Here is a 24,297-nt window from a genome sequence, read left to right as displayed (position 1 = left end):
TCGTTCAAACTGAAAGATGCGCTGGATATTGATGAATTTCATAAATAGAAATTTAACACGGAGACATTTCAATTTGGTGTTAATGCTTAAAGAGACATTCATCCACCTCAGTCCTATCTTTCACAGACTGTACTGTATGTCTTCTCACTGTCAATGAAGTGACTACAGAGCAGTAAGGGAAGGAGGTGAACTCATTTAGTTTCTGTTTTCATCCAGAGCCAGGTGAGCCCAGGCAACAACAAAGGTTTGATGGAGCCCACTTGCTAATGGAGTCCAAGACAAAATACTGAACAAAATTGGGAGAACAGCAAAAGAAAGAACACTTGGTTCAGAAATCTACAGGGGCATGAGATGAATCAAACTTCATCTTATTGTTTTGATGTATAGGGTTCACAATTCCCTCCAACTTGCCACAGTGGCACTCACAGTCCTGGCCAGAGCCCAGAATTCAATTACAGTCCTGCTAGTTTCTCAACTTGTTTGTAACATTTTAGAATGTTTGTCACATACAGATCTTTGATTTATTGAATACCTTCCAACCTTTGTAAATAATTTTACATGATCAGTAAACAATTATTTAATTTCATTTTCATGAAACCTTTTGATTGTACAGAATAGCTGAAGCTATAAATAATCTATCTAAAACATGTTTTTAAGACTGGCTGGCATCCCTGATGGCGCCTCTACTCCTTCCTGTTTCACCACACAAGATTAGAGTTAGACTAAACTGACTGATACTAAACGGAAAACACTTCTACAAATGCAAGGCCACCATTTTTACATAAAAGCAATGGATTGCAGTGACATTTCCTGTTTGCATTTCTTAAATGACTACAAATAATATAAATCAGACTTCAACACTTCAGACTACTTTTATTTGTATAAAAAAGAACTGATGAAGACTACATGTTTGATACGTTATTGCATCTATTTTTTTCATATTTTATGAATATTAACATTCATATTGCTGTTGCACTTAATAAAATATTCTTAACATTAAGCTAAAAGGAAAAGCTTATTTGTGGTTGTTCAGAGCTAACTTTACAAATGTTCCTGTACATAGCAACCTACAGGTCAAGGAGGAGCATTGTAGCTCATCATCAGATGAGATTATGACACAGAATAATAACAATACTGCACATTTTACATTCCAATTCCATCCTGCTCCCTTTTTGGATAGTTATAGTTAAAAAATATATAAATACATATATGACATGAATATACATACACCAACAGAAAACATCTAAGCAACATTTGATCGTTTTGTCATTGATGCTTTTCCTCTTGATTGTCTTAAAACATGAGATAAAGTACCTGGATGATACTGAACAAATTATACCTAAGCCAATGTGTAAAACAGAAACAAAGAGATTTGCCCAGCTTCAGTCCGAAATCTATCAGAACTGTCTATGTAACAACACATACAATACTACAATACAACATACAATAAATAGCCGTTTAAATCTTTCCTCTCAATGCTTAAGACCAGCTCAATATTTACAGTACGTGCTATTAACAACATGGCCACCTCCTTATCCAACCTCAGGCTAACAGGGTTTCCATGTGCAAACTAATTACAAAGTCGGACAGTGTGAGAAGATCCTTCATCATTAATTGTTTGGTTAAATGTGAGACTCTCCAGTGTTCTGGGCACTCTTGGAACTCTAGGAGAAACAGAGAGCACATAAAGAATCCATATCAATTGTGTTCAAATGTGCACGGACAAATCCCAGACTACATGCATCACTTCACATAACAACTTCCTTTATACTCATTTCTGGATTACCTCACTCATTTTTGCTTGTAAATAGATCTAAAAGTATCTCCTCAGTCATTTTTCTTCCTTTGTGTTGCTGAGGTCATTTTTGGATGTTCTTCAGTCTTATTGGAGGGGGAAGAACTGGACAAATTCCATCTCTGCTATAGTACTCTACACTGCCCACACATAGCTCATTGGTTTAAATTAACGGTCTGATTTATTCAATGGGTCTCTGGAGGGATATTTTTCCATTAAGCAGAAAAACTGCTTAAAGCAATTGGCTCCACAAAATGCCTGGTCAATTTAATTGGTATTTAATGGGAATTGTATTACATGGATACCTTTGTTGTACTTTAATTGGATTGGTCTAAAACTGGGGAATGTAATGCAGATTTATTTCATTGGTTGTGGTTGTTAAATGAATGAAGATAGCATGAAAGATGTAACATTGTATGGGTGACTACAACTTTCTCACAAACCTGGGATTTGCTTGTTTGGTTAGAACTGAACTCTGAGTACTTCTTCTTTTCCGGTGCACAGACCCTGGATAGGAACTTGCTGTACTCCTCTCTCACCTAAAAGAAGCAAAAACCAAAGAGGGCACAGTCATTCCAAATGTGTAGTACATTTCTATACAGACCCATGTGCAGTAAGAAGTATGTTTGCGAGTATCTTGATCAAACGTGCAGTATTTCTAATGTACACGTGCTAAACCACTTCAGAACTGAACAGTGACAAAAAAAATTGTGAAAACAGTGTGACTCACCGGTTTGGAGAGCAGACAGTGCATGACAAAAATGAACACCCCCTGGAGGCTGTTTAGGATGGTGAAGAGATAGGACATGGCCAGAGTGCCCTCGTCAAACTGGAAAACGCCAAAGATCCACATGGTGCCCAGCACACACAGCTGAGCCACCGCAGTAATGGTGAAGGCCCTGCAGAGGGTGCCAAAGAACACACGTTGAGATCCGAAACATGTTTGACCATCTAATTCAGGGGTGTCAAACATACGGCCCGCGGGCCGGAACCGGCCCCCAAGGAGGTTCGATCAGGCCCGCAGGATCATTTGAAAGTGGAAAAAATGCATAAAAGACATGGAATTAATATTTTTAATTCGCTGCAATTCATGGATTATCCGCTAAGGGGCGCACTCTTTCCATCAGAGTAGAAGACAAGCCGCATCACTGAGACAGACTGAAAACAGCAGACGGTATCAATGCGCCATCTGCTGCTTGTTACGACGTTGTTAATACCTTGGTCTCTACTAGGGATGGGCGAACGATGCCTTGTGAAGCTTTGGTGGTTTCTTCCGGATTGTGCCGGCCCAAAGAGCCGAACTATCGGCGCTTTGAAAATGAACAGCGTCATCTAGCAGCCGTTTAAACTGGCTGAATGAGGCGTAGTGGTTGTCTCCGACGGTAGACTACCCTACGTTATTCAATATTTAATTAAGGCTACATGTGTTCATTTTGATCTGATATTAGTGCTCACACATTAAAATGTTGTGATACATCCGTAGGCCTTTAGAATTATGTCATTTTCTCACAGTAAAAATTAAAGAATATCGTACGAGATTCACTGGACTGGGGCGCGAACTTGGGATCCCAGATTCGCATTAACAATATGTAGTCGTACAACGCTTTAACCAACTACACCACCGAAGAGATCATTACTTGTTAAAGCGGTTGGACGGACTTTATACGATATGGTCTTTATATCAATTAAACTAGATAACACAGAAGAAAGACATGATATTTTGGTTATTTATAGCAGAGTATGGTATAATTTTAATGGTCCGGCCCACTTGACATCTCCCTAGGCCGTATGTGGCCCACGATGCGAAATGAGTTTGACACCCCTGATCTAATTGCTAGTCTGGTGGCTTAGTCTGGTGGCCTGGTCTGGTAAACTCACTTGATCTTGCGTAAGTTGTCGAGGTCAGGGTTGAGGCTGGAGAACTTCTGGGCCAGCTTCCACACAGTGATGAGGAAGAAGAAGACATTCACCTAGAGGAGAAACAGTGATTCTGTTGGTCTTTCAGGTGAGGATGAGAAAAATGTATGATCAAACAAATGTTGATCCGTAGACAAATGGGACTTTTCTTTAATCTATGCTCCACACCTACTCACCATGATGATGACACAGACAGGGCCAAAGAAACTCCAAAGGAAGTTATCTTCCAGGCTGAGCCAACAGCTAGAACACACACAATAAACATTCATGCTGAGTATCTCTAAATGACATAAAATCCCTAAATGGGTATACTGACCAATATGATTGAAATGACTTTATTCTCTTCAATTCAGATTCAGATTAGAGGGCAGTGGCAACTCACTAGCGCGTTGTGCCGTATCCCTTAGCATTGATAACGGCAGACAGGAGGACGATGATGGCAGGGACACCGTAGCCCCCTGCCATCATGTAGAGAGGTTTGAAGGTGGTGTTGAAGACCAGCACCACCATCCTGAAGAGCTGTACCCCCTCCAGACACATCCAACAAAGCGCTGCCAGGAAGAAATAGTGCAGCAACCCTGCGACGATCCCACAGCCAACCTGAAGAGGGAGACAGAAGCAAGGAAAAAGAGAGAGAGAGATAGAGAGGGTTAGGGTTAGTACAGGACAATCTCAGATGCTTTCATCGTTGAAATAAAGACACCAAATACTCTTCTTTGTTCACCCTCCCCGATGCGACGCTACGATTGTGTCACGAGTTACCGGGTTCTCCGTGCGGGTGATGCCGGCGAGGAAGACAAAGTCCGCGATGAAGAGGCTGATGCAGAGGTGGAGGTGGATGGTGTTGCGGGTGCTCTGGATGGAGCGGAACAGGGTGAAGGTGAGAATGCAGAGGGACAGGCACACCAGCGACAGGGACAGGCCCACCCAGGTGATCACCCGCAGCTGGAACTCGTCCTGGTTCGGGGGAAGATGGATGAACAAGTGGAAAAGACAGACGGACCTGTTGTAATGCTAACACAGGGGGTACACTTCATATCTAAAACAAGACCTTCGAGATGTTTGATGAAACCCAACGCAAGGGAGGTCATCCAAGGTCACGCCATGGCGACAAAGGAGGGATCGAAACGAGTGTGCTATCTGTTGGGGTGGTACGTTAGCTGCAGGTATAACCCTCACCTTTACTTCATGGAGAGCCATGAGCACAGCAAAGCTGCTGAGGTGACTACAGGAACACACTGTGTAATCCTTCTCGGACTCCAACACAGTGCAACCTCGGTCAGACCAAGATCCACCGTCCAGCTTGGGCTCCCAATACGCACAGCTACGGGACCCTTTATCGGACTGGGAGACAAACGCACAGCACTTTAGAACGGTGGAGTCACTGCCGCTCACGACAATCAGGAAATGGCGGCGACAAACTTGAATGGAGACTGTGTTTTTTGTTCTACCTGCAGATGGTAGAAAGTGAACACCACAGGCTCTGTGAGGAGCGTTGTGTTGGTGTTGCTGACGCTGGCCGTCACCACTTTGGAGATGAGTTGCATCTGGTCCTCAGATTTCTTCCCGCTCCTAAATAAGGTCTGTTTGGATGTAGTCAGACCCTTATAGGTGAGGAGGGATATGGTCGCAAAACCTGTGGTGTTTGCACACAGAGACAGGCAGCAAGTCTGGGGTTAGCCAACACCCAGTAGAAGTGGACAGTCTATTTCTCCACAGGATATCAGTACAGTCATGCTCAACGTCATCGCTTTTAATCTCAATACTAAAGATGGGATAGGTGAAGCTCAGTGGTGGAGCACTGGACTTTAGACGAAAAGGTTGCAGGTTCTAATCCCCTGCTGTCTGTCTTTGGATAAAAGCTACATTCCATTTTAATGAAAACGAGTGTGACCTGGATAGGATGAGGCATCTCCCGCTGCAGTCTCCCAGCTGCTGTTCAGACGTGTGTGATTGGAGGACAAGGAGACAGCCCCCCGGGCAGACGGGAAGTCTGCACCTCTCTTAAGCAGCTCCACCTCTGTGAAGTGATAACATTTAGATCCCACGAAACACAATCAGGACGTGTTTGTCGATTGAACAATAAAGGAAGTAGCAACAATTTTGATGAAAAAAAGTCAGTTAACCCGGTCACAGAAAACATAACTGACCTCTTGAAATGATTGCTTCTGTATGATGGCTTCGAAGCCAAAACAGTCCTAAGTTTATGTCTTGCTTTGAGAACAGGAAAGTACAGGAGGGACATAAATATTGCTCTTATGTTCTGCTGGCTCTCTCTTACCGACTTGTTTGTAGGAGCGATGGGTCCTGGGGCTGTTCATCATGGGTCCGATCAGCTTTAGTGCGTTCTCCGCAAACTCCAGCAGGACTGTCACTTTCCTGTTATCATTAAGTGTCCCGCTTTGCAGGAGCCCATCTATCATAGACAACAGAGCCTAGACCCACACACAGAGGGGAGGGAGAGGAGAGGACGGGAGGGAGGGAGGACGAGATTGTTGAGGAGAAATGAGGAGTACGAGTCAGAATCCGAGAATGTACCAAATACCTCAGCCCAACAACGCACGCATCCTGAATTTGATTTAGCTGTGTTCGGGTTCCCTCCTCAATTCAATGCAGCAAAAATGACAGATAACAATATATAGTAGGCAGAACAATTCTGCTTAGCACAGTATTACTGTGATACCTCCTGGCCCATGTTACACATTATGGAACATGAGCATCTATGTGTGGCATTAAAATAGTATGTTATTTTTAACAAGCAGACACTTTAATCCAAGGCGACATACAAGGGGGTATTTGACTATGCAACCACTGGATCCACACTCAAATGCTTTCCCAATGAGGTATCCCCATTCCAGTACAGTATGCCATATGTGGTGAGGTGTACCTCCAGCATTGGTGGAGATGTTATGAAGTCATTCGCCTCCCACGTGTAATGTGTGTTGTGAGGTAGTGGGTTAATCTCTGGCTGTGGAATGAGTGGCAGGACTGTACCTCCAGCAGGAGCTCTCCCTCCACTTTCTGGGCCCCCACCAGCCCTCCGGTCTCACTCAGCTCCAGACAACTGTTCCTCAGCAGAGTCACTGTGCTCTGTAGACCTGGGAGCCTCTGAGAACAAGGGAAGAGACGAAAGACAGAGAGGGGAATGGCGTCACACGACACAGAAGGTGTGGGATTTTGCACTGTGGTGGAATATGAAATGATAGAGACTCCTACCTCGAGATTGTCGTCAGAGTTAAATATCTCACAGTTGAGCTCTGTGGGAAAACAAGAGTGGATTTAGACAATGAAATGGTGTAGGGTGGTGGTGAATCCATCCCCTTGCACATGATGCGTGGAACATATATTTTTAGAAACAGTTGAGTTTGTGAATCATTTCACCTTTGCACCTGGACTGTTCATTGCCATAGTTGGTGAATCCGACGTGGCAGGCACAGTTGTAGCCATCAGCTTGAGTGGTACAGGTGCCATTTCCACAGAGTGAAGGATCTATCTTACACATCTCTGCAGATAAGAGACAGAAGGAGCCTTTAGGTATTGAACATCTCTCGATTCAACAACACTTTGAACGCTCTACAGACATCTGTAGCCTATTCAACGCGCCAGAGATATGTTACAGATCTTACCCTTGCATAATCCGTCATTTTCACGTCGAAACCCAGAGTCACAGACGCATTGGTGACTTCCTGGGGTGTTGATGCACTGGGCATGCTGCTCACATGTGTCAGCATCTTCACACTCATCTCTGTCTGCAGAAAATAGTGAGTAAATAAAGAATATATATAAATAAGAAGACCAGAGAAGCATGACACCACCAGGTCGATCAGATTGTGGTCTCATCCATCATATGTCAAAATCAGACATGTTGAACGTTCACTTTGGGCTTTGAATGTAAACCTACTGACAATAGCAGTAAGCACACACCTTCTTTCAATGTCCACTTACCGTTACATGTGACTCTTTCACCAGACTGAAAGGTCTCCTTTCCGTTACTTGGGACAAATCCAAAATGACACGTGCAATAATAGCTGCCCACCGTATTGATACAGTTTGAATTAGGACCACAGATATCCTTGTGTTCAGCACACTCGTTGAAATCTTAGGGGGCAAAAGGAAGAGACAATGTCAGCTCTGAAGTGCATGCATCATACAGCATTAATATCATGCAGTATTGTTGGTGTTTTATCTTAAGTCTTTTTACTTTTATCTTAAGTCTCATCACATTTGCTTATATGTTTTAGGAAAAGGAACAATTCCTGTCTCATAATTATAATAATTATAATTATGTATAATCATTATAATGTATAATATAATTATATCATAATAATAAACACTTTTTTTTACCTTTACAAGTTACAGACTCCGAGGCGCTGAAGTTCGTGGCCTGCGGACTAAAGCCTGGATTACACTGACAGTAGAAACTGCCGATGGTATTGATGCACTTAGTATTTGCACCACAGATCATCACAGGATCATCGTCATTGTCGTCATGGTCATCTCCAGGCAGACACTCGTCAATGTCTGGGGGAAAACACCAGACAAATGAAGGAATACAAGTGAGCGATAATGATTAATCAATCATAAGAGAGATAAATGATTATTGAAAAGTAAATAAAAAGCTACAGTACAGTGAGCATTTTAAGGATATACATTGAATAAGTATTTATTGAGCAATGTTTATAAAATAAGAAAGCAATGCAGAAATTACTGAACCTAAAAACGAACTTCTGAGAGAACATGTTATTTGCACATCTATCTCTGATCCTGTTCTCCAAATGAGAGATACTCATACCAATGCATGTATTGTTACTTCGTAGTCTTTTCAATCCTTCTGGACATTCCAGCCCCATAGCCGAGGAGACAAGAAGAACTACAAGGGAAGAGGATGTATGTCACTTCAGTGTGTAATCTGTAACCCTATGCTTTTCAAACAGGGCCACAGTGTGTGTTCTTTGATTATTTTGAGGAAAGACGGTAAACATCTGGCAGTGCCTTCTGCAAATAAGTGCCCTAACATACTGATTTCCTTTGATTGTTTCCACACCAATTGTGCTCACAGGATTTGCCTGTATAACCCATGAACTCTATATGTGTCTCAAGAGGTGACAACTTCCTGTGTAGCAGGAAACTGGCCATTGGCATAACATTGGGGATAATGACTATTGCTAAGGCAGGCAGGTCAACTAGGATTGTGGAAGAATTAGACACCAGTAGTAGCAGAGTGGATCATTTGAGCAACATTAAGGTTTTAGTTCTGTTATACTATATTGACGAATCAAATATATGAAATATATCAAATAAACACCCAAGAAGTTTAAATAATTGTCTCAAAAATAATAATTGCTGCAAACCAATATATTTTCACTGTGCCAGACTGACAATTATTTTCTAGTTGCCACTGTAGCTCTCTAAGGACTTTCCCAGAATAGCACAGTCAACCATACCAGTAGGCCATTTTGTTTTTTTTGTCAGAGATCATACAAGGGTTCCTTCCTTCTCACATTCAGCTCTGTGTTATCACATTGCTGTGATGTCATGGCAACAAGAGGGACAATGCTAACTTGTCTGAAAGAGTTTGCGTAAATGAGCGTGCCTGTGAGAAACCGATGTGTGCGAGTGAACGTTCTTAAGAGAGTGTTTGTGAGTGTGTGTGGGCATTATCAGACAAGTATTTTGGTCAGGGATGAGCTCATGATGTATATCCATTAAAAGCACAGTGGGCCTCTTTAGAGAGAGACCCAAGAAGTTTGGGTTGAAGAATAGAGACTGTGTTTTTCTATCTTTCCATTTCCCTCTCTCACTCCCTGTGGTTCTCATTCATTCGGTGTTCCCTTGGGCTTGGAGATTTATGTCTCCAAGTACAGGATAAAAGCTTGAAGAGTGTTAAGACAACAGGACCACTTATTTTGAATCAGTGTTGAGAATGTTACTTCTAAAAATATGCAGTAATGTACAGTCATATGTGACTTCCTGCACCAAAGAGCTTTAAGGCAAAAATGAACCTCTGTCAATAGTAGGCCTATGTACATTCCAAATTTGTGAAATGTGGTGAGTAGTTAAAATAATTCACAATATTGCCACGTGGCAAACACAAACAAACCACTGAATTTTACTTTAGTTTTAAAATTGCAGAACTATTTTACCCGCAATCTGATGAAAACGTTAGATCATTGGTGTTAGTCGTCATAGGAGCGTAGTGAAATAACAAAGTGCATCTGTGTAATCTAAGCGAATATTTCTCAGTGAGCTGTGAAAAGGGATGTCAATTATAGGTAAAAAACATAACTAAACATAATTAAAGGTATGTTGTGAGTTTCTTTCAACACACACATACAGCAAGTTGATAAGTTAATACAAAAATGCCACCCAACTGTGTAGCTGCTGAAGCTGAGGATGAAACACACAACTCACTAGAAATCATAGATTAGCAAAGACTGATCACTAACACATTACTAATAAATACATGAATGTAAAAATTGTAAATGATAAAAGGCCATACTTTTAAAGTATAAAAAATGGTCCAGCTACTGTGTTTGTTTTAAATCTGATAGAGAGCGACAAAGCGGAGTTATCCCCAATGAAGTCTCCTCATTAGCATGTTAGTGCCTCAAATTCCCCTGAAGCAAGTTTTAACGCCTCAAATTCCACTGAAGCAAGTTTTCCAACCGACCTAACCATTTGACATCGCAGAAGCTTCTCCATGGTAACATGACAACCGATTAAACAGATTCCCAATGTGACTCACCCAGCATCAGAAGACCTTCCCTGCTTATCATGGTGAGGATAGAAAGCACTGCCTCAATGGAAAATTAACCAGGGCTTAACCCTTTTAACAGTTACCCGAGGTGGGTTACTGAAGAAATGTCTTCTTTTGTTTTCCAAAGTCTTTTGTATTGTCTTACAGCTGTAAGAAGTTCAGAAGAGACTTCAGCCTATGCACTAACTCAGTCAAACGACTGCTGTGACATTTAGGGCTCTGCTGACATCACCAATACAGAGATAAAAGTACTGAGTGTTCTTTGATCGCGAGCCTAGAACTTGCTGTCAGTTTCAATCTCTCTGTCTCCTCCTCTCTTCCTCTTTCTTTCTTTGTCTGGCAGTGGAGGTCTGGGCTTCTGGGCTGTTTCTGGCTCTCTGACATGGTGGGGATTTCTGGGCCGACTTTCAGCTGACTCGCTGTCTGAGTCACGCCCCGAGGACAAGGATGGAAAAGAGGAGGGGTCGGCTGGGGAGCGCAGTGGAGTAACTTTGCCGCCGCTGCTGCTACCACATGGACCAGCGGTGGTTGTGGTCTTTGTGAATGACGACACGAGGGGCAGCAGGGGAGAGCTATCTTTATCGCTGTGTGTTCCTTTCCTTCTCTGTATGGGCCCCCCTCCCCCCGTTTCCAACAGTCTCCTTCGTCAACCTTTCTTGTCTCCTACTTGTCCCCCGTCACTTTAACAGCTGTGTTGACGCACAGCAGACACACACCAAGGTTAGGAGTCAGGGTTGGGAGGGGTCATTGTGATTGCAAACAATGCTGGCGTAGAAGCCCGCGCTTGGCCGTGTGGTCAGCTTTTACTGCTGATGACAGGTATATGGTCCTCCGCTCCCTGTCTTTGACCGTGTGCCCCCCTACTGACATCAATGTTGTAACTATAGATGCCCACAATTCTCAGTGAGAACAATGAAGCCCTTTCTTTATTCATTTCCTTTCTGCCACAATGATATGTTGGTCTTCAGTTGACCAGCAGTAACAGATTTAAAGAGGGTGTGTGACAAGGCCTCACACAAAATGAGCAGTTGTTATTGCAATATCTTTTACTTTCAACGGAAACCACATCGATAGAGTCATCGATGTGGGAGTCAGGTGGCTGAGCGGTTAGGGAATCGGGCTAGTAATCCAAAGGTTGCTGGTTCGATTCCCGGCCGTGCGAAATGACGTTGTGTCCTTGGGCAAGGCACTTCACCCTACTGGCCTCGGGGGAATGTCCCTGTGTAAGGGGTGTGAACCTGTGAAACTCACTCCTCAGGTATGTAATGGGCTACCCGCGTCAACGAATAGCTAGCTTTTTCTTTGGCATAGCTGGTAGTGGTCGCGCTTGGCAAGTCAGAGGTTGTGCGTTCGAGCCCAGCGAGTGGCGAACGACGCCTTGTAGTGACCGAGCGTGGCCACGTCCGTTACATACCGTCACACCTGTACTTACTGTAAGTTGCTCTGGATAAGAGCGGCTGCTAAATGTAAATGTCATCGACAACCAAACAAAAACTTCTCACCATCACACATTGGCAGTCATGTCGTTTTCAATTTCTGTTCCCTGTGTTGAAATCTTCAAGTCACTGAAATACGGGTTATGACTTTTTTTGAAGTTGCCATGACACAATGTTTTGTAGTCATAACACAATGTGGGGGCACTTCTGCAACAAAAGAAAGATGTTTCCTCCTGCCATATGCATCATTCTCATCGGCCATGACATGACATTCTGTGATGCTCAACTGGTGGGCGAGATGGTATGGGGAAGGTCGCAGTCGTGGGCTTCGGCTCTGTCAGAAAATCCCCCCCCCCCCCCCGGTTGCGACCTAATGAACAGGGTCAATGCGGGTCCTGAGGTCGGACCAGAAGACAAACACTGCTGTACATGATTTGAGGAACTGAAAGTGCTATGAGTGCGGACACTGTTCGGAAACATGATGTTCTATTTGACGTGTGAATTGTCCGTTTGCGTAAGATTATCTTACAACATTATTGTAAGACATCAGAAGAGTGAAACTTATCTGCTGTGTTGATGCCCAACAAAAAACGAAGATTATCAATGAAAAGGTTTAACCTGATGGTTTATTTGTAGTAGGCCTGGGATCATTGGTCCATAAATGCCTGGCACTCAAGTTAATGAAGTGGGTGGGTTACAGAGTGACTGATATACATTGGAACATTGGAAGTACAAATATAGTTTCCATAGAATATTTCCTTCCAGGACACAGCATGGGGTAAGTTTCTATCCCTCAAAGGAATGACAATATTGTACTCAAAGTACTGCAAGGTCCAACTGTCTCTCTGCTTTAAAAAAAATCAAGACAAGTTCCACTGAAAACACACCCTGACACTTCTCCTAGAAGTGTGAACTTCATGCAGTACTTGTGAAAACGTTTCATGTAAAACACATGTACTCACATGACACATCTAACACGCCGCGCACATCCATGCACACACAGATCAGCTGATTATACAGTAGACATTTTCCATTCAGCTCTGTGCGTCTGCTCATACAGTGTCCCATGACTCAGTCCAGTGTGACCCCCTACATGATTCATATTGTTGTGTCGTATTACATACAGTAAAAATCCATGACCTTCACAACTTAGGTTGAGTAATAGGTACAAATGCCTACATATTTTTGGGAGTGCAGTGGTACTAGTAGCTAATGGGTGCAGACAGCCATGTTCCGAGCTGTTGGACAGTGCTGGCTGATACTGTGTGGACCCGATGTTCTGTTGACAGGCCGCTGGCCAAAGCTGCAGCGATTCTTCAGAGCAGACCCAGTCTGACCCTGTTGACCTGGGCTAGACCTTGTCCTGCCAGCACGGCATTCATCCTAATCTCGGCGTGCCCATCTGTTGCCCAGGCACTGTACGCTTGACATTGTGAAAGCTCTCACAGTTGAACATAACGCTTGTCAATCAGGAGCTCATTCGATGTCAGTGCTTTTTCTCTGCGGATCACGATGGATAATCGACGAGATTGTATTGGGGATTCATGTCTTTCTTGTTTTCGGGGAAAAAAGAGTTATGCAACAGTGCTACTTCAAACGACGTGAACTGTGAATAAACTGTCTGTGCTGTATGCGCTTAAGTCGAAGAACAACCACATTTCTTATGTTTGTCCTGAAACCAGTGTGTATACCAATGTGAATTCAAATGCACTCTTTTACTTGAAGTTATACTCTTCACTCCTTTAGAGGAAATATGTGCTTTTGGCTGGGATCCAGATCACCCTATTCTAACCCCTCCCTGGTCATACAGACATGTGTACATTTAGCAGTTTAGGATGTTTGCTTTCTGCTTTTGTTTATTCTTATTTCGTTTTCTCTCTGAACGCTCAAACAATCTAGAAGGTCTCAACAAGGCCCCTCTGTCTCAACAGCTTCCTGACTGTCTGGAGAGCAGAGGCCAGCCTCTGCTGGCATGCTAGAGACTAACACTGAGTCTGGACCTCATGGTGGGTAACACTACTGTACATGCACCTCCCAATGATCTTGGACACATTATCAGTATGATAGCTATGGGTTTCCTATCAGATCTGAAATAAACCAGCAATTTGAAAAGAACCAGATGTGGTAGATACACTGTAGTGATGCTATCTGGACTCACTTCATAGCTGCTCTGTCTTCTTCCTCAATCTGACTTTTAAAGCCAGATATTTTTAACCCATCCTACTTCTGTAACCACATCCTCTGTTCCATACGGGTAACCACCAGCGACTGCTTTACAACAAAAAAAGGTGATATCATAACCGCACACACATAACATGTAGCTCACAGAGACATGAAAGAGAAGGTGAAAAGCGCCAGCATGTGGAGATAATAGTGCTTGGTTGACATAAAGATAACCATGAAGCTTGAAGTAAAGTCATTTAGTTTGTATATCTTGTATGTGGGTAGGTGGACCCCTTTTGGCCCTGTAACATAACCATTACCAGGCCTCAGAATAGACTTTCAGATCACTTGCCGCTTTCTCTTTCCGGTGCTGTTAGGGTGCTGTAGTGACAAAGAGCAAAACACTCAATCATTTCTACAGAGGGTAAGAAAAGGTTTTTGCCACTTCTAGACAAGGCTGGGTACCCTCCCTAACTTGTTGCTGAGCCAAGTTTCCTCTCGGAAACCATAAAAGGTTTTATTCCATTTCAATAGCTGTGCAAAGTCTCTCTCTCTCTCTCTCTCTCTCTCTCTCTCTCTCTCTCTCTCTCTCTCTCTCTCTCTCTCTCTTACTCTCTCTCTCTCTCTCTCTTTCTCTCTCTCTCTATCCATAGAGCCGCTTTCTCTATTTTCTATTCATCACAAAACATTATTGCAACATCTGTTGGTCTGGGAGCATATTTATTTTAAACTGTGTTCAGACAGTTATATAAAATGTGCTGATGGTGGAGATGAATCAACACTATCTAACATCAGAACATACAGATGTAGTTCAGACAAGCAGGCTTGCACCGGCACACAGCTGACTGTTTCCTCTCTGTCTCTTATCAGTCGTCGCACACAGGATGGTGTGTTGACTTGTGGCGAGGCCTGTATCTCTGTAGCGTGTCTGTCTACGTGACATCAGCACAGCATGGATTGTTTTTCAGTAGCTACTTTTTTACGATGCAATGATTTTGGTAGTTAAGCCTGTCAAATGTGACAGTCGGTGCAGCAAACAGGACTTGTTGAGGGCTTAGTTCCTGGTTGCTGCATGAGAACTAGCCAAACTAGTCAAATAGGTTGTTATTTAGGCCAACACCAATAACATTTAATGCAGCCTACCATTGGATCACAAGACACTCTTGTATTCAGTAAGTATTTACTGAGTTAGTGCTAAAAGATATTTCCTTTCTCAAGACCTAGATCCTGGCATACACTAAAGCCATGTCTGTAAATAAATTCAATTTACAATGGACAAAGATCCATCCTTAGACTTGTAAATTTCTCCTTTGTTAAGTGTTAGCTGTTTCTTTATGTGATAACTGATTTGTGTGAAAAAGAAAGCCGTCATATAGTCAGGATAGACTTTGTCAGAAAGAAAAATAAAACAGCTCATGTTGTCATAACATCTACTGTCCCCAAAAATAATCTATGACAATGTCATTTTCAGAATCAAAAGCTGGATAACTGAGCAGATAACCAACAGACAGACGACAACCTACAGAAGACCTACATACCTACGCGCACACAAGCAGTGCATTACTGAGTTTCTCATAAGAAAATAGACCCACCTAGTGGGCAACGTTTTATACAACACTTTACGTAAGCGCTGCTTCGTAAATGTATCGACTTTGTCAGTTTTGTCAGAAGAAAGGGCAATTGCTACAAATGGCAGATTTGGTTGACCTATCCCAATAGAGCTAAGCTATGTGTGCCATTGAATGAACATGAATAACTGCTTTAAACGCAGCTGAATTAACAGACCTTTGTGACAAGTGTTTTCCAATGCAAGACAACCATGGCTATGTGAGGCGTAGAAGTAAAGGCAGCGGAATCACCGTCCTTGTAATGTACTGTATGCTTGATTGTGTCAGAGTTTTATCTCAGCAGTTGTGTTTCTTTCTGTCATTTGGTTCAACAGAGACATTGGAAGGCACCAAAGTAAGCCTACACTATTACGTTGTTTTGGATAAAAACTGCTGCAAAATGAACTGTACATGTATTATAACTATTAGCCTATTGGGACTAAAACATTTTAGAATGTTAGTGCTGATGGCAATTAATAAATATTAAAATGGTAATAGAAATTGTGATAGTTTTGTTTCTTTGTAGTGGAATGGCCCAAAATGTGAAACAAAAAATGATTAGACATGAATACAACCCTGTGACAGATACATTGTTTTTTTATTACATTTCAAAGAGTTTAAAGGCCGCTCGAACACCTGAATGTGTTTACATTTTTGGAAGGAATCAAAATGAATGGGTGAATGAATAAATGAATGATCCAGACAGAAAACTCATTGTGTGGTAGATGAGTCCTGGGGTTTGAGCAGGGCATCTTGGAGCTACATGTTTTGTTGAGAAACATTGCCAACAACTTAATGGACAAAATCAGTTAGTTATAAGCTGAGGTAAGCTAAAACGGTGAACCATAACATCTGCCAAGTTTGACATTTTTTATATCTCCATGTTTTGTCTTTATCTAAAATGCAGGGCAAAAGTTTGCAGTATACACTTAAACCACACTTGTTTTAGACACATTAGCCTCCTGTTCTTTGGTTGAGTGTCTTATTTCATTCTTAAGCAATGCTGAATGTCATTAGAAATGGCAGTGTATCTAAGGTGTGCCTTTAGGAACAAAGGTTGTAGTCATTCTGCAGTCATACAATAATCCTTCTCTAGGATGTGGAAGCACATGAGCTCAATGTGACGTAGAACTTAGTTAAGTTAACTCAGTTGGGACTTATCAACTAAGCCTGTCAATGTCTTTCATTCTTGTTTAAAATCCAGTTTCACAGCAAGCAGGTAAGACCAGCAGTTCTGTTACTTGTTATGTATTAGGTCTAATTTAAGATATATTAAGTATATCATTTTACTGTTATCTTGTTTATTATCTTCAGACATGTCTGGAAACCTCCCTCAGTGTTATTACACAATAATAATAATAATAATACAATGTGCTTGAAAACAAATTCATCTAAATATATCTGACAACACATGTGGTCCATTCAGCTTCATTGCTTTCTAGTGCACCCCTCAATTAATTGTTTTCAGTCTATGGGGAACGCAAGCAGTAGTAATCAGTGGTACAGTCTTATACAAGTCAAACGAGGTGTTCTGACGTTCCCACAACTGGTGACCTGCCCACTGGCTCGTTCGCATAAGAAACTATATACTATAACTAATCTATAGCGTTTATTAAGAGTCCGTATTTTACGTGTAGTTATTTGTATTATGGCATCAAGAAAGTAAACAATGATCCTCTTCCAGGGTATCCTACTTATCCATCTCGTCTGCGGTCATTTTTGCTGAGGTAAAACAGGTGTATTCTAGAAACGGCTATAAAAAAAGGAGCTTTCTTAAAAGCTCAAAGTTCAAATATTGAGGGCCACACAAATTGATGGCCAACTGTCATCCCAAAGTGTTTTTACTCCCAAGGGAGGAATTTTGATGATGACATATGCTAAATGATGAATGGATAGATGCTGGTAAATTGTTTATGGTCTCACCTTACATGATTGTAACACACATTATGACATTTAGAAATATTGCACAGGGCACATAACTTATCAATGAATACACTCCCATCACAAACCTTTGTATTTACTGCTACACTGTTGACTTTTACCGGGTCATGTCCTGTCCAGTGTTTTTCATGTGTCGATGAGAGTAGGATTACATTTGTTTATCTGCTTTTACACATAATGAAAAAGACATCCTTTTCCACTCTCACAGGCTGATAGAGGATGTCTGTATCAATCCGTAGGATCGGACAATGGGTCTGGACCGCTTTTTTTCTGCTGGCCTTTCTGGTCTCTTCCCTCCTGTTCTACAGTTCCCCATCCGATTGGGTCGCACTCCTGGCTAAGAATTTCAATTTGCAGTCAAGGGAAGTGATTGTGCTGGTCTGGCACTGGCCCTTTGGACATCCGTTTGAGCTGACAGCTTGTGGCTCAAGGTACAACATCCATGGCTGTCACCTAACAGCTGAAAAGGAGCTCTTCAGCAAAGCTGATGCTGTTCTCATCCACCACAGAGAGATAGCCACGGATTGCTCTAATCTGCCTACCTTACCCCGACCCCCCTCCCAGAAATGGGTGTGGATGAATCACGAATCCCCCTCCAACACAGAAGAAATTGCGTGCCTGGAAAATGTCTTCAACGCGACCCTCAGTTACAGACGGGACGCCGATATCCACATGCCTTATGGATCCATCGTTAGAACAGAGGAGAGGCCAACCGTCGTCCCCTTCAAAAACAAACTGGTCTGCTGGTTTGTCAGCAACTGGAAACCGCAGCATAGAAGAGTGTGGTACTACAAGGAGTTACGCAATCACATCCGCATCCACACGTATGGGCTCCCCTTTGGCAGGAAGGTCACTAAAAGTGACTACAGGCTCATTGTCTCCAGCTGTAAGTTCTACTTGTCCTTTGAGAACTCCATACACATGGACTACATCACCGAGAAACTCTACAATGCCCTCAAGTTGGGTTCCGTTCCTATAGTGATGGGCCCATCCAGACAGAACTACGAGAAGTTCATCCCCGGAGACGCCTTCATCCACGTGGATGACTTTGAGTCTCCTTTGGGCCTAGCCAAACACCTCCAGCACCTGGACCGGAACGAGGACAGCTATCGTGGGTTCTTCCGGTGGCAGAAGGACCATGAGGTGAACCTCACAGACATTCCCCTGCAGAACGCCTGTTACACATGCGACTACATCCGACGCCATCCTGAGCGCCGGACCGTCAAGCAACTCTACAAATGGTTCTGGGACGACACAGATTCGAGCTGAGATGGGACCCAAGAGGTCAAAACGTTTCCCAGGCGACGAAACACTAAGCCCCCAAGTCAAGTGTGTGGAATCCTATTATGTAATCCTAAATGTAATTAAATCCAAACTGTACTTACTACTCCTGGCATGTTCGTGACATATTTGACTGAACACAGTGAACAAGAATGTTTGAAGTAGGAACCTAACCTACAAAAGCCTTTAGCAATAGAAGGATCTAGCATGGCGCAACGAGGAGTTCAATTCAGGTAGTGTTTACCTGGGTAAAGCTGCCTCATCATTGTTGGACAAAGCCACGTAAGCGGGAGAAAGTTTGTCATTATGATGTAATGCTGTGGCTGTCAGCAGGGGGCACTCTAGACCCACCATACACTGTGCATTGTCTGGACAGACAATACTCCATTTCATAAATCGCCATTTCAAAAGCACAAAATTAATATTTATGTATGTGGGAAAATGAATCCCATTTGTCATATAAATAAAAAATGGGCTCAAATTAGAGGTCGGAGACATGGTGGAGATTATCGTGTTGCTTAATGCTTAATTGGAGCCAGCTACTAATTAGCTTGGCTTTTATCATGCAACTTATGAACAGCTCCCGAATTTCCTCAACTTCTGAAAATGTTGACAATGAAGTGTGGGCCCTGGAAATGAATTTGAAGTTGTTGTACTATGAGGAAGTCTTATCACTGTGCTTGGTGCTTGTTATCAGTGTTCTTGCCACAACCTTCACCCTCACACAATCAACACTCCATTCAAGCCTCTATTCTTCTGCTTAAACCACAAACCGCTGTAAACCCTGTTCCCTCTCTCATTTTCTTTACAGTCACTCTCACAAATGACACGTGTTGTTCACGGACACTGTCCTTTCTTTAGCCGATGAGTCATTGCAAGCGAGGAGACCTTGACTACATCAATCTCAGTCGCATCCATTCTATTTCCACCTCCATTAACGCGAGTTAATGTTCCATGCCGATGTCTTTACTTACTCCGCCTGTCACTCCCCGCGTCTCTGTCTGAACAGGCAGATGACACAGCGTGTCTGTTCAGACTGAGCACTCGGGGTGTTGGGGAGTAGCTCTCAGAGAGGGCTGCCTGTAGTTGTCTAAGTGCATAAGACCTCTGCTTGTGTCTGCAGTGCAGTATATGCACAGAGGCGCAGGTTGTGGCGTCGCTGTGCACGCTGCCTGCCAAGGTGAATAAATGGTTTCAAAGTGATGTGGCTGCACACACGACTTACCTGAGAACAAAGCGCCACACATTTCTCAGCTCTGCACCTGAGCCAGGAAATCCACCTCTGGACTGCAAATACTGGCTCTGGCATCAAACATTGCTCTGGCAATGTCACATCCTCATATCGACGCTGGACTAAAGAGGACGGGTCATTTGATTACTTTCGACTGTCCTCGTCTATTTCAAATATCTGTCAACTCTCCTCATCTCCTCTCTCTCGTTTTCTCTCTCTCTCTCTCTTGTTTTCTCTCTCTTGTTTTCTCTCTCTCTCCATCTCTCTCTCTCTCTCTCTCTCTCTCTCTCTCTCTCTCTCTCTCTCTCTCTCTCTCTCTCTCTCTCTCACTCTCTCTCTCTCTCTCTCTCTCTCTCTCTCTCTCTCTCTCTCTCTCTCTCTCTCTCTCCCTCACCCTCTCTCTCTCACTCTCTCTCTCTCCATTCCTGTCGCCCTTTCCCCCGCTTCTCCCCCTCTTCCCCCGCTTGTCTTTGAATTATTGAGCTCTTTCTTTCCGAGGGATCAGTCCCTCTCATCAGAACTGGGCACCATCAGGTTTGCTTCACCGCTTCTTCACCCCGGTTACAGCAGACCCCATGTCGTCTCCTGGCACTAAGGAAATCACTCACTGGCCTCTCACTCTGTTCTCTCCCTCCCTCTCTCCACCACTTGCTCTCAATCTCTTTCTTGCCCCTCTCCTGCTACCTCCAACCCCCTCGGTATTTTGTGCTCCCTTTTACACTTGCCCGCCCCCTCCTTCCTGACACTTTCTCTCAGCGCCCTCCCTCCCCCTGTTTTTCTGTAATGTCATGGCCCACTGCCGGGTGTCACTAAGTTGATGGAGGGAAAAAATGGAGGTCTGAGGCAGGAAGGAGGGTTGACGACGCGTGCGTATGCGTGTGAGGCGCGAGAGAGAGAGAGGGAGGGGGGAGAGAGAGCCGGTGACAGGAAAGGAGAGAGAGAGAGAGCCTGAATCTCAGGCACAGAGGAAGAGAGAGAGAGAGTTGAGGGAGAGAGAGAGATGAGGGAGAGAGAGAGAGATGAGAAAGAGAGCCCGGGGGAGTGATGGGAGTGTAAATGCTTCCGCCTGGCGGGGAGGAGCCCCTCCTTCCTCCCCAGGAGTATGAAGACTGGGGCTCCAGACCCCCCCTGAAGGTGTTTTATTACTGCCTCCCCCAGGAGCCCCCTCCACAACACAACCTTCACACACCACAGCATACACAAACATGGCACCCCACAACCCTGGGCTGCGTTCAAACCGACTGACAACAGACGCAAACTCCCAAACATCCAAAGCACTTTCCTTTGTGAACGTCGTTCCATGGCGACACATAGGAGACACTCGATGTTGACGTCGTGTTTTGTTGGCACGCATTCTGCGGACAGCGTGTACAGGGTAGCTGGCACTTTCCGTCACGGTGAAGAAGGGAGTTGTGAGTTTTCTCTGATGGTGAGATAAATGTCTGCTTTCGCTTTTCTCTCTCTGCCTTGTTGTTTGGGTTCATTGTGCCCACTTGAAAGCATTGAAGCAAAGTCTAAGAGCCAATTCCATGAGTGCGGCTGCCGAGTGTGTGATCTAAAACACAATCAGTGTTGGCGCAGTACAATTGCAACATTAAAAAGTCAATAAGAACACACTGTTTAATACAATGATTTTCACGTGTCATCTCTCTTTATCGTTCAGGTCACTCGATAGAATTGATTCAATCACCACCAATCCAAACCACTGATGCTACCGCTCAGTACGCGATGCACATTGTCACATGAAAACCCCCCACACACGCAGCAGCACTACACAAACCCCTTCCCCCTTCCACCCCAAAACACACACACACACACACACAGAAGGGGGGGGGGGGGGGTGTGAGCAGGATTCAGCACATGATCCTGTGAATCTGGGCATGAATTGTATTTGTAAAAGAGACAGATGTGTGCTCAACCACCAAGACCGTAAATGTGGGCTGCTATGCAGTCCGAATGCCCCAAACAGCTATTCAAACAGATTACCAGCAACAAACAGGCGACAGGGATCAGAACAAAACACAACAGTCGTGTGTGGATGCGGGCCGAACAACGGCCAATGAAAACACGCGACGGGGACCTGGAGGGTGAGCTGAAAGGTTACAGATAAGAGTTTGGAAAGAAAAGTTGAGAGGGATGCAAAGAGGAAGGGAGGGAGGTGAAGAGAGTGAGGGAGAATTGCTCCGGTTCCTCTGATTTGCGATGATCTTCAGAGGACGAGGGAATTGGTTGATCTGGTCCAGGTTATTAGCCAAGCTCTGTTAGACCATGTAATAGTCTCAGCGCAACAGGGAGCTGACGCTCCACGAGCAACTCTACCCTGGATGACACCCAGATATGCTTGATACTCCCAGCTGCAAAACAGGAAAACATGCTGGGTGGCTGTTTACAGGTGTGTGTTTGTGTGTGCCTGCGTGTGTGTGTGTGCACGACGTGCAGCTAGGGCCACGGACCGTTTGCATAAGTGCTGATTCCACTGTTCCGATCCCAACAGCTCTGCATTTCTTTACAACTTCCTCCGTCTCCTCTGCCCCTCATCTTCTCTCCTCCTCGTCGCCACGCCCCCTTGCTCCCTCACCCTGTAACTCAATTCGTCACACATGCTTTTTCATTACCCTCTCCACACCCCTCTCTGCTCCCTCGGAGAGTTACAGTAAAACGGCACCAGGTCGCAGGCGGCCACCGATAACCCTCTCGGGGAAAAGTGAGTGCTTGACAGTTATGAGACAGCTATCAACCTCAGTGGCTTGAGAGGGAGCAGGGAGGGACAATAGAGTGGAGAAAAGAGTGGGAGAGTGGGAGAAAGGGCAAGAGAGATAGAGTGTGATAGAGGGAGAGAGAGAGTGTGGGGAGTGGGATAGGGAGAGAGTGGGGAGGGGAGGGGGGAGGGGGGAGAAAGGAAGTGAGAGAGAGGGAGAGAAGCCGAGAGTGAGAGAGTGGGACTGTGGCAGAGAGAGAGAGGGAGGGAGAGAGGGAGAGGGGGCGAGAGAGTGGGAGTGTGGGAGAGAGGGAGAGTGTGAGAGAGGGAGAGAGTGTGAGAGTGGGAGAGAGGGAGGGAGGGAGAGTGAAAGCCAAGCAGATGGACGACCCACAGTGGAAGTCCATTACTCAGAGATGACAAAAAAAGACCGAAAAATCCTACTCCACCAGCAAAGAGGCAAAACAGACTCTCAAGTGAAAGAGGAATAAAAACCTCTCCGATTGCTTATCCAATTCATCGAGTCCAATTAAACCCAAGGACTGTTCATGGCGCGTGTCAGATTGGTGGTAGGTTTAAAAACAGACAGATTCTGAGTCATCCAAGGGGTGACCTGGAGCTCAGAAGCCAGGTGTCAGACTGATCCTGTCTCCCTGGAGGAGGTGTCACCTGGGTCCTGTCTTCGGTCCAGCACCAGAGAGCAGGAGAAACAGGGAAAGGGTATCTACAATGCCAGAACATTAAACAAGAGGCAGTAGTGACTTCTGCCCGTGGTTTTGATACTTTCGAAATTGCTGCATTCTCTAGAGCATGTGACATCACACAAGTCCGAGTATACACACACACACACACACACACACACACACACACACACACGCACACCACACAAACAAGCACACATACATTCACAAACAACCGTGCTGCACATTTGACTGAGCAATAAAACAGCGTTGTTTAAAGAGAGCAAATACAACAAATGAATCAATAAACAACCCCCCTGCCAGGACATTTGATGTGGCATCTGTTTTCCATTCCTCTGCTCGGCACAAAGGGCTGGCCGGCTGCCGCGGCATTGTGGCCAATCGCTCTCAGCATGGGTGGGGTACGCAATCTGCATTTGGGCTTTCTAAAACACACACACACACACTCACAGCACAGTCAGGCTGAGCGCCTCTTTGTCTGTTCCCAGCAGTTTGGATGTCTATCTGTCACTGGAAGAGACAGGGTGAGAAACAGACAGAGAGAGAAAGAGAGAGGGAGAGGGAGAGGGAGAGAGGGAGAGAGGGAGAGAGGGAGAGAGAGAGAGAGGGAGAGAGAGAGAGAGAGAGAGAGAGAGAGAGAGAGAGAGAGAGAGAGAGAGAGAGAGAGAGAGAGAGAGAGAGAGAGAAAGGGAAAGAAAAAAAGAAAGGCAAAGGAAAAGAGAGAGAGAGAGTAAGTAAGACAGAGAGAGAGAGAGACAGAGGAAGGGAGG

General features: G+C 44.3%; 2 protein-coding genes across 3 annotated transcripts; one reads left to right on the top strand and one right to left on the bottom strand.

The window, feature by feature from the left end:
• Positions 1–856: 856 nt before the first annotated feature.
• On the bottom strand, positions 857–10,880 carry LOC124479827 (adhesion G protein-coupled receptor E5-like). Its single transcript, XM_047038742.1, has 19 exons — positions 10,458–10,880; positions 8,505–8,582; positions 8,057–8,233; positions 7,658–7,810; positions 7,339–7,461; positions 7,094–7,216; positions 6,929–6,969; positions 6,707–6,820; positions 5,994–6,147; positions 5,607–5,732; positions 5,164–5,348; positions 4,892–5,056; positions 4,475–4,669; positions 4,095–4,312; positions 3,889–3,955; positions 3,674–3,765; positions 2,526–2,694; positions 2,239–2,334; positions 857–1,664 (listed from the first exon to the last, which is right to left on the bottom strand). Exons 1-19 carry the CDS (start codon positions 10,486–10,488, stop codon positions 1,623–1,625), a joined length of 2,349 nt encoding a protein of 782 aa, XP_046894698.1. The 5' UTR covers positions 10,489–10,880; the 3' UTR covers positions 857–1,622.
• Positions 10,881–16,780: 5,900 nt separating this feature from the next.
• On the top strand, positions 16,781–19,003 carry LOC124479700 (4-galactosyl-N-acetylglucosaminide 3-alpha-L-fucosyltransferase 9-like). Of its 2 annotated transcripts, none has more exons than XM_047038563.1 (2): positions 16,781–16,894; positions 17,856–19,003. In XM_047038563.1, the coding sequence occupies exon 2, from the start codon at positions 18,193–18,195 to the stop codon at positions 18,883–18,885; it is 693 nt and encodes a 230-aa protein (XP_046894519.1). In that variant the 5' UTR covers positions 16,781–16,894; positions 17,856–18,192; the 3' UTR covers positions 18,886–19,003. The 2 variants fall into 2 exon arrangements, with proteins under 2 accessions (XP_046894519.1, XP_046894518.1); XM_047038562.1 differs by having other exon boundaries at positions 17,825–19,003.
• Positions 19,004–24,297: the final 5,294 nt, after the last annotated feature.

This window comes from Hypomesus transpacificus, chromosome 17 (assembly GCF_021917145.1).
Source record: "Hypomesus transpacificus isolate Combined female chromosome 17, fHypTra1, whole genome shotgun sequence".
In the NCBI taxonomy this organism is placed as follows: domain Eukaryota; kingdom Metazoa; phylum Chordata; class Actinopteri; order Osmeriformes; family Osmeridae; genus Hypomesus; species Hypomesus transpacificus.
Note: the sequence above shows the minus strand (reverse complement) of the source record. Positions and strands in the feature narration are given on the sequence as shown.

Bases quoted from the DNA above. Each gene is read 5' to 3' on its own strand.
- LOC124479700 (XM_047038562.1), top strand. From the start codon at position 17,836: ATGTCTGTATCAATCCGTAGGATCGGACAATGGGTCTGGACCGCTTTT.
- LOC124479827 (XM_047038742.1), bottom strand. From the start codon at position 10,488: ATGATAAGCAGGGAAGGTCTTCTGATGCTGG. The intron at 7,217-7,338 runs GTAAGATCTGTA...TCTTATCTGCAG, and splicing joins AAATGACGGATTATGCAAGG to AGATGTGTAAGATAGATCCT. The intron at 3,766-3,888 runs GTGAGTAGGTGT...TTTCTCCTCTAG, and splicing joins CTGTCTGTGTCATCATCATG to GTGAATGTCTTCTTCTTCCT.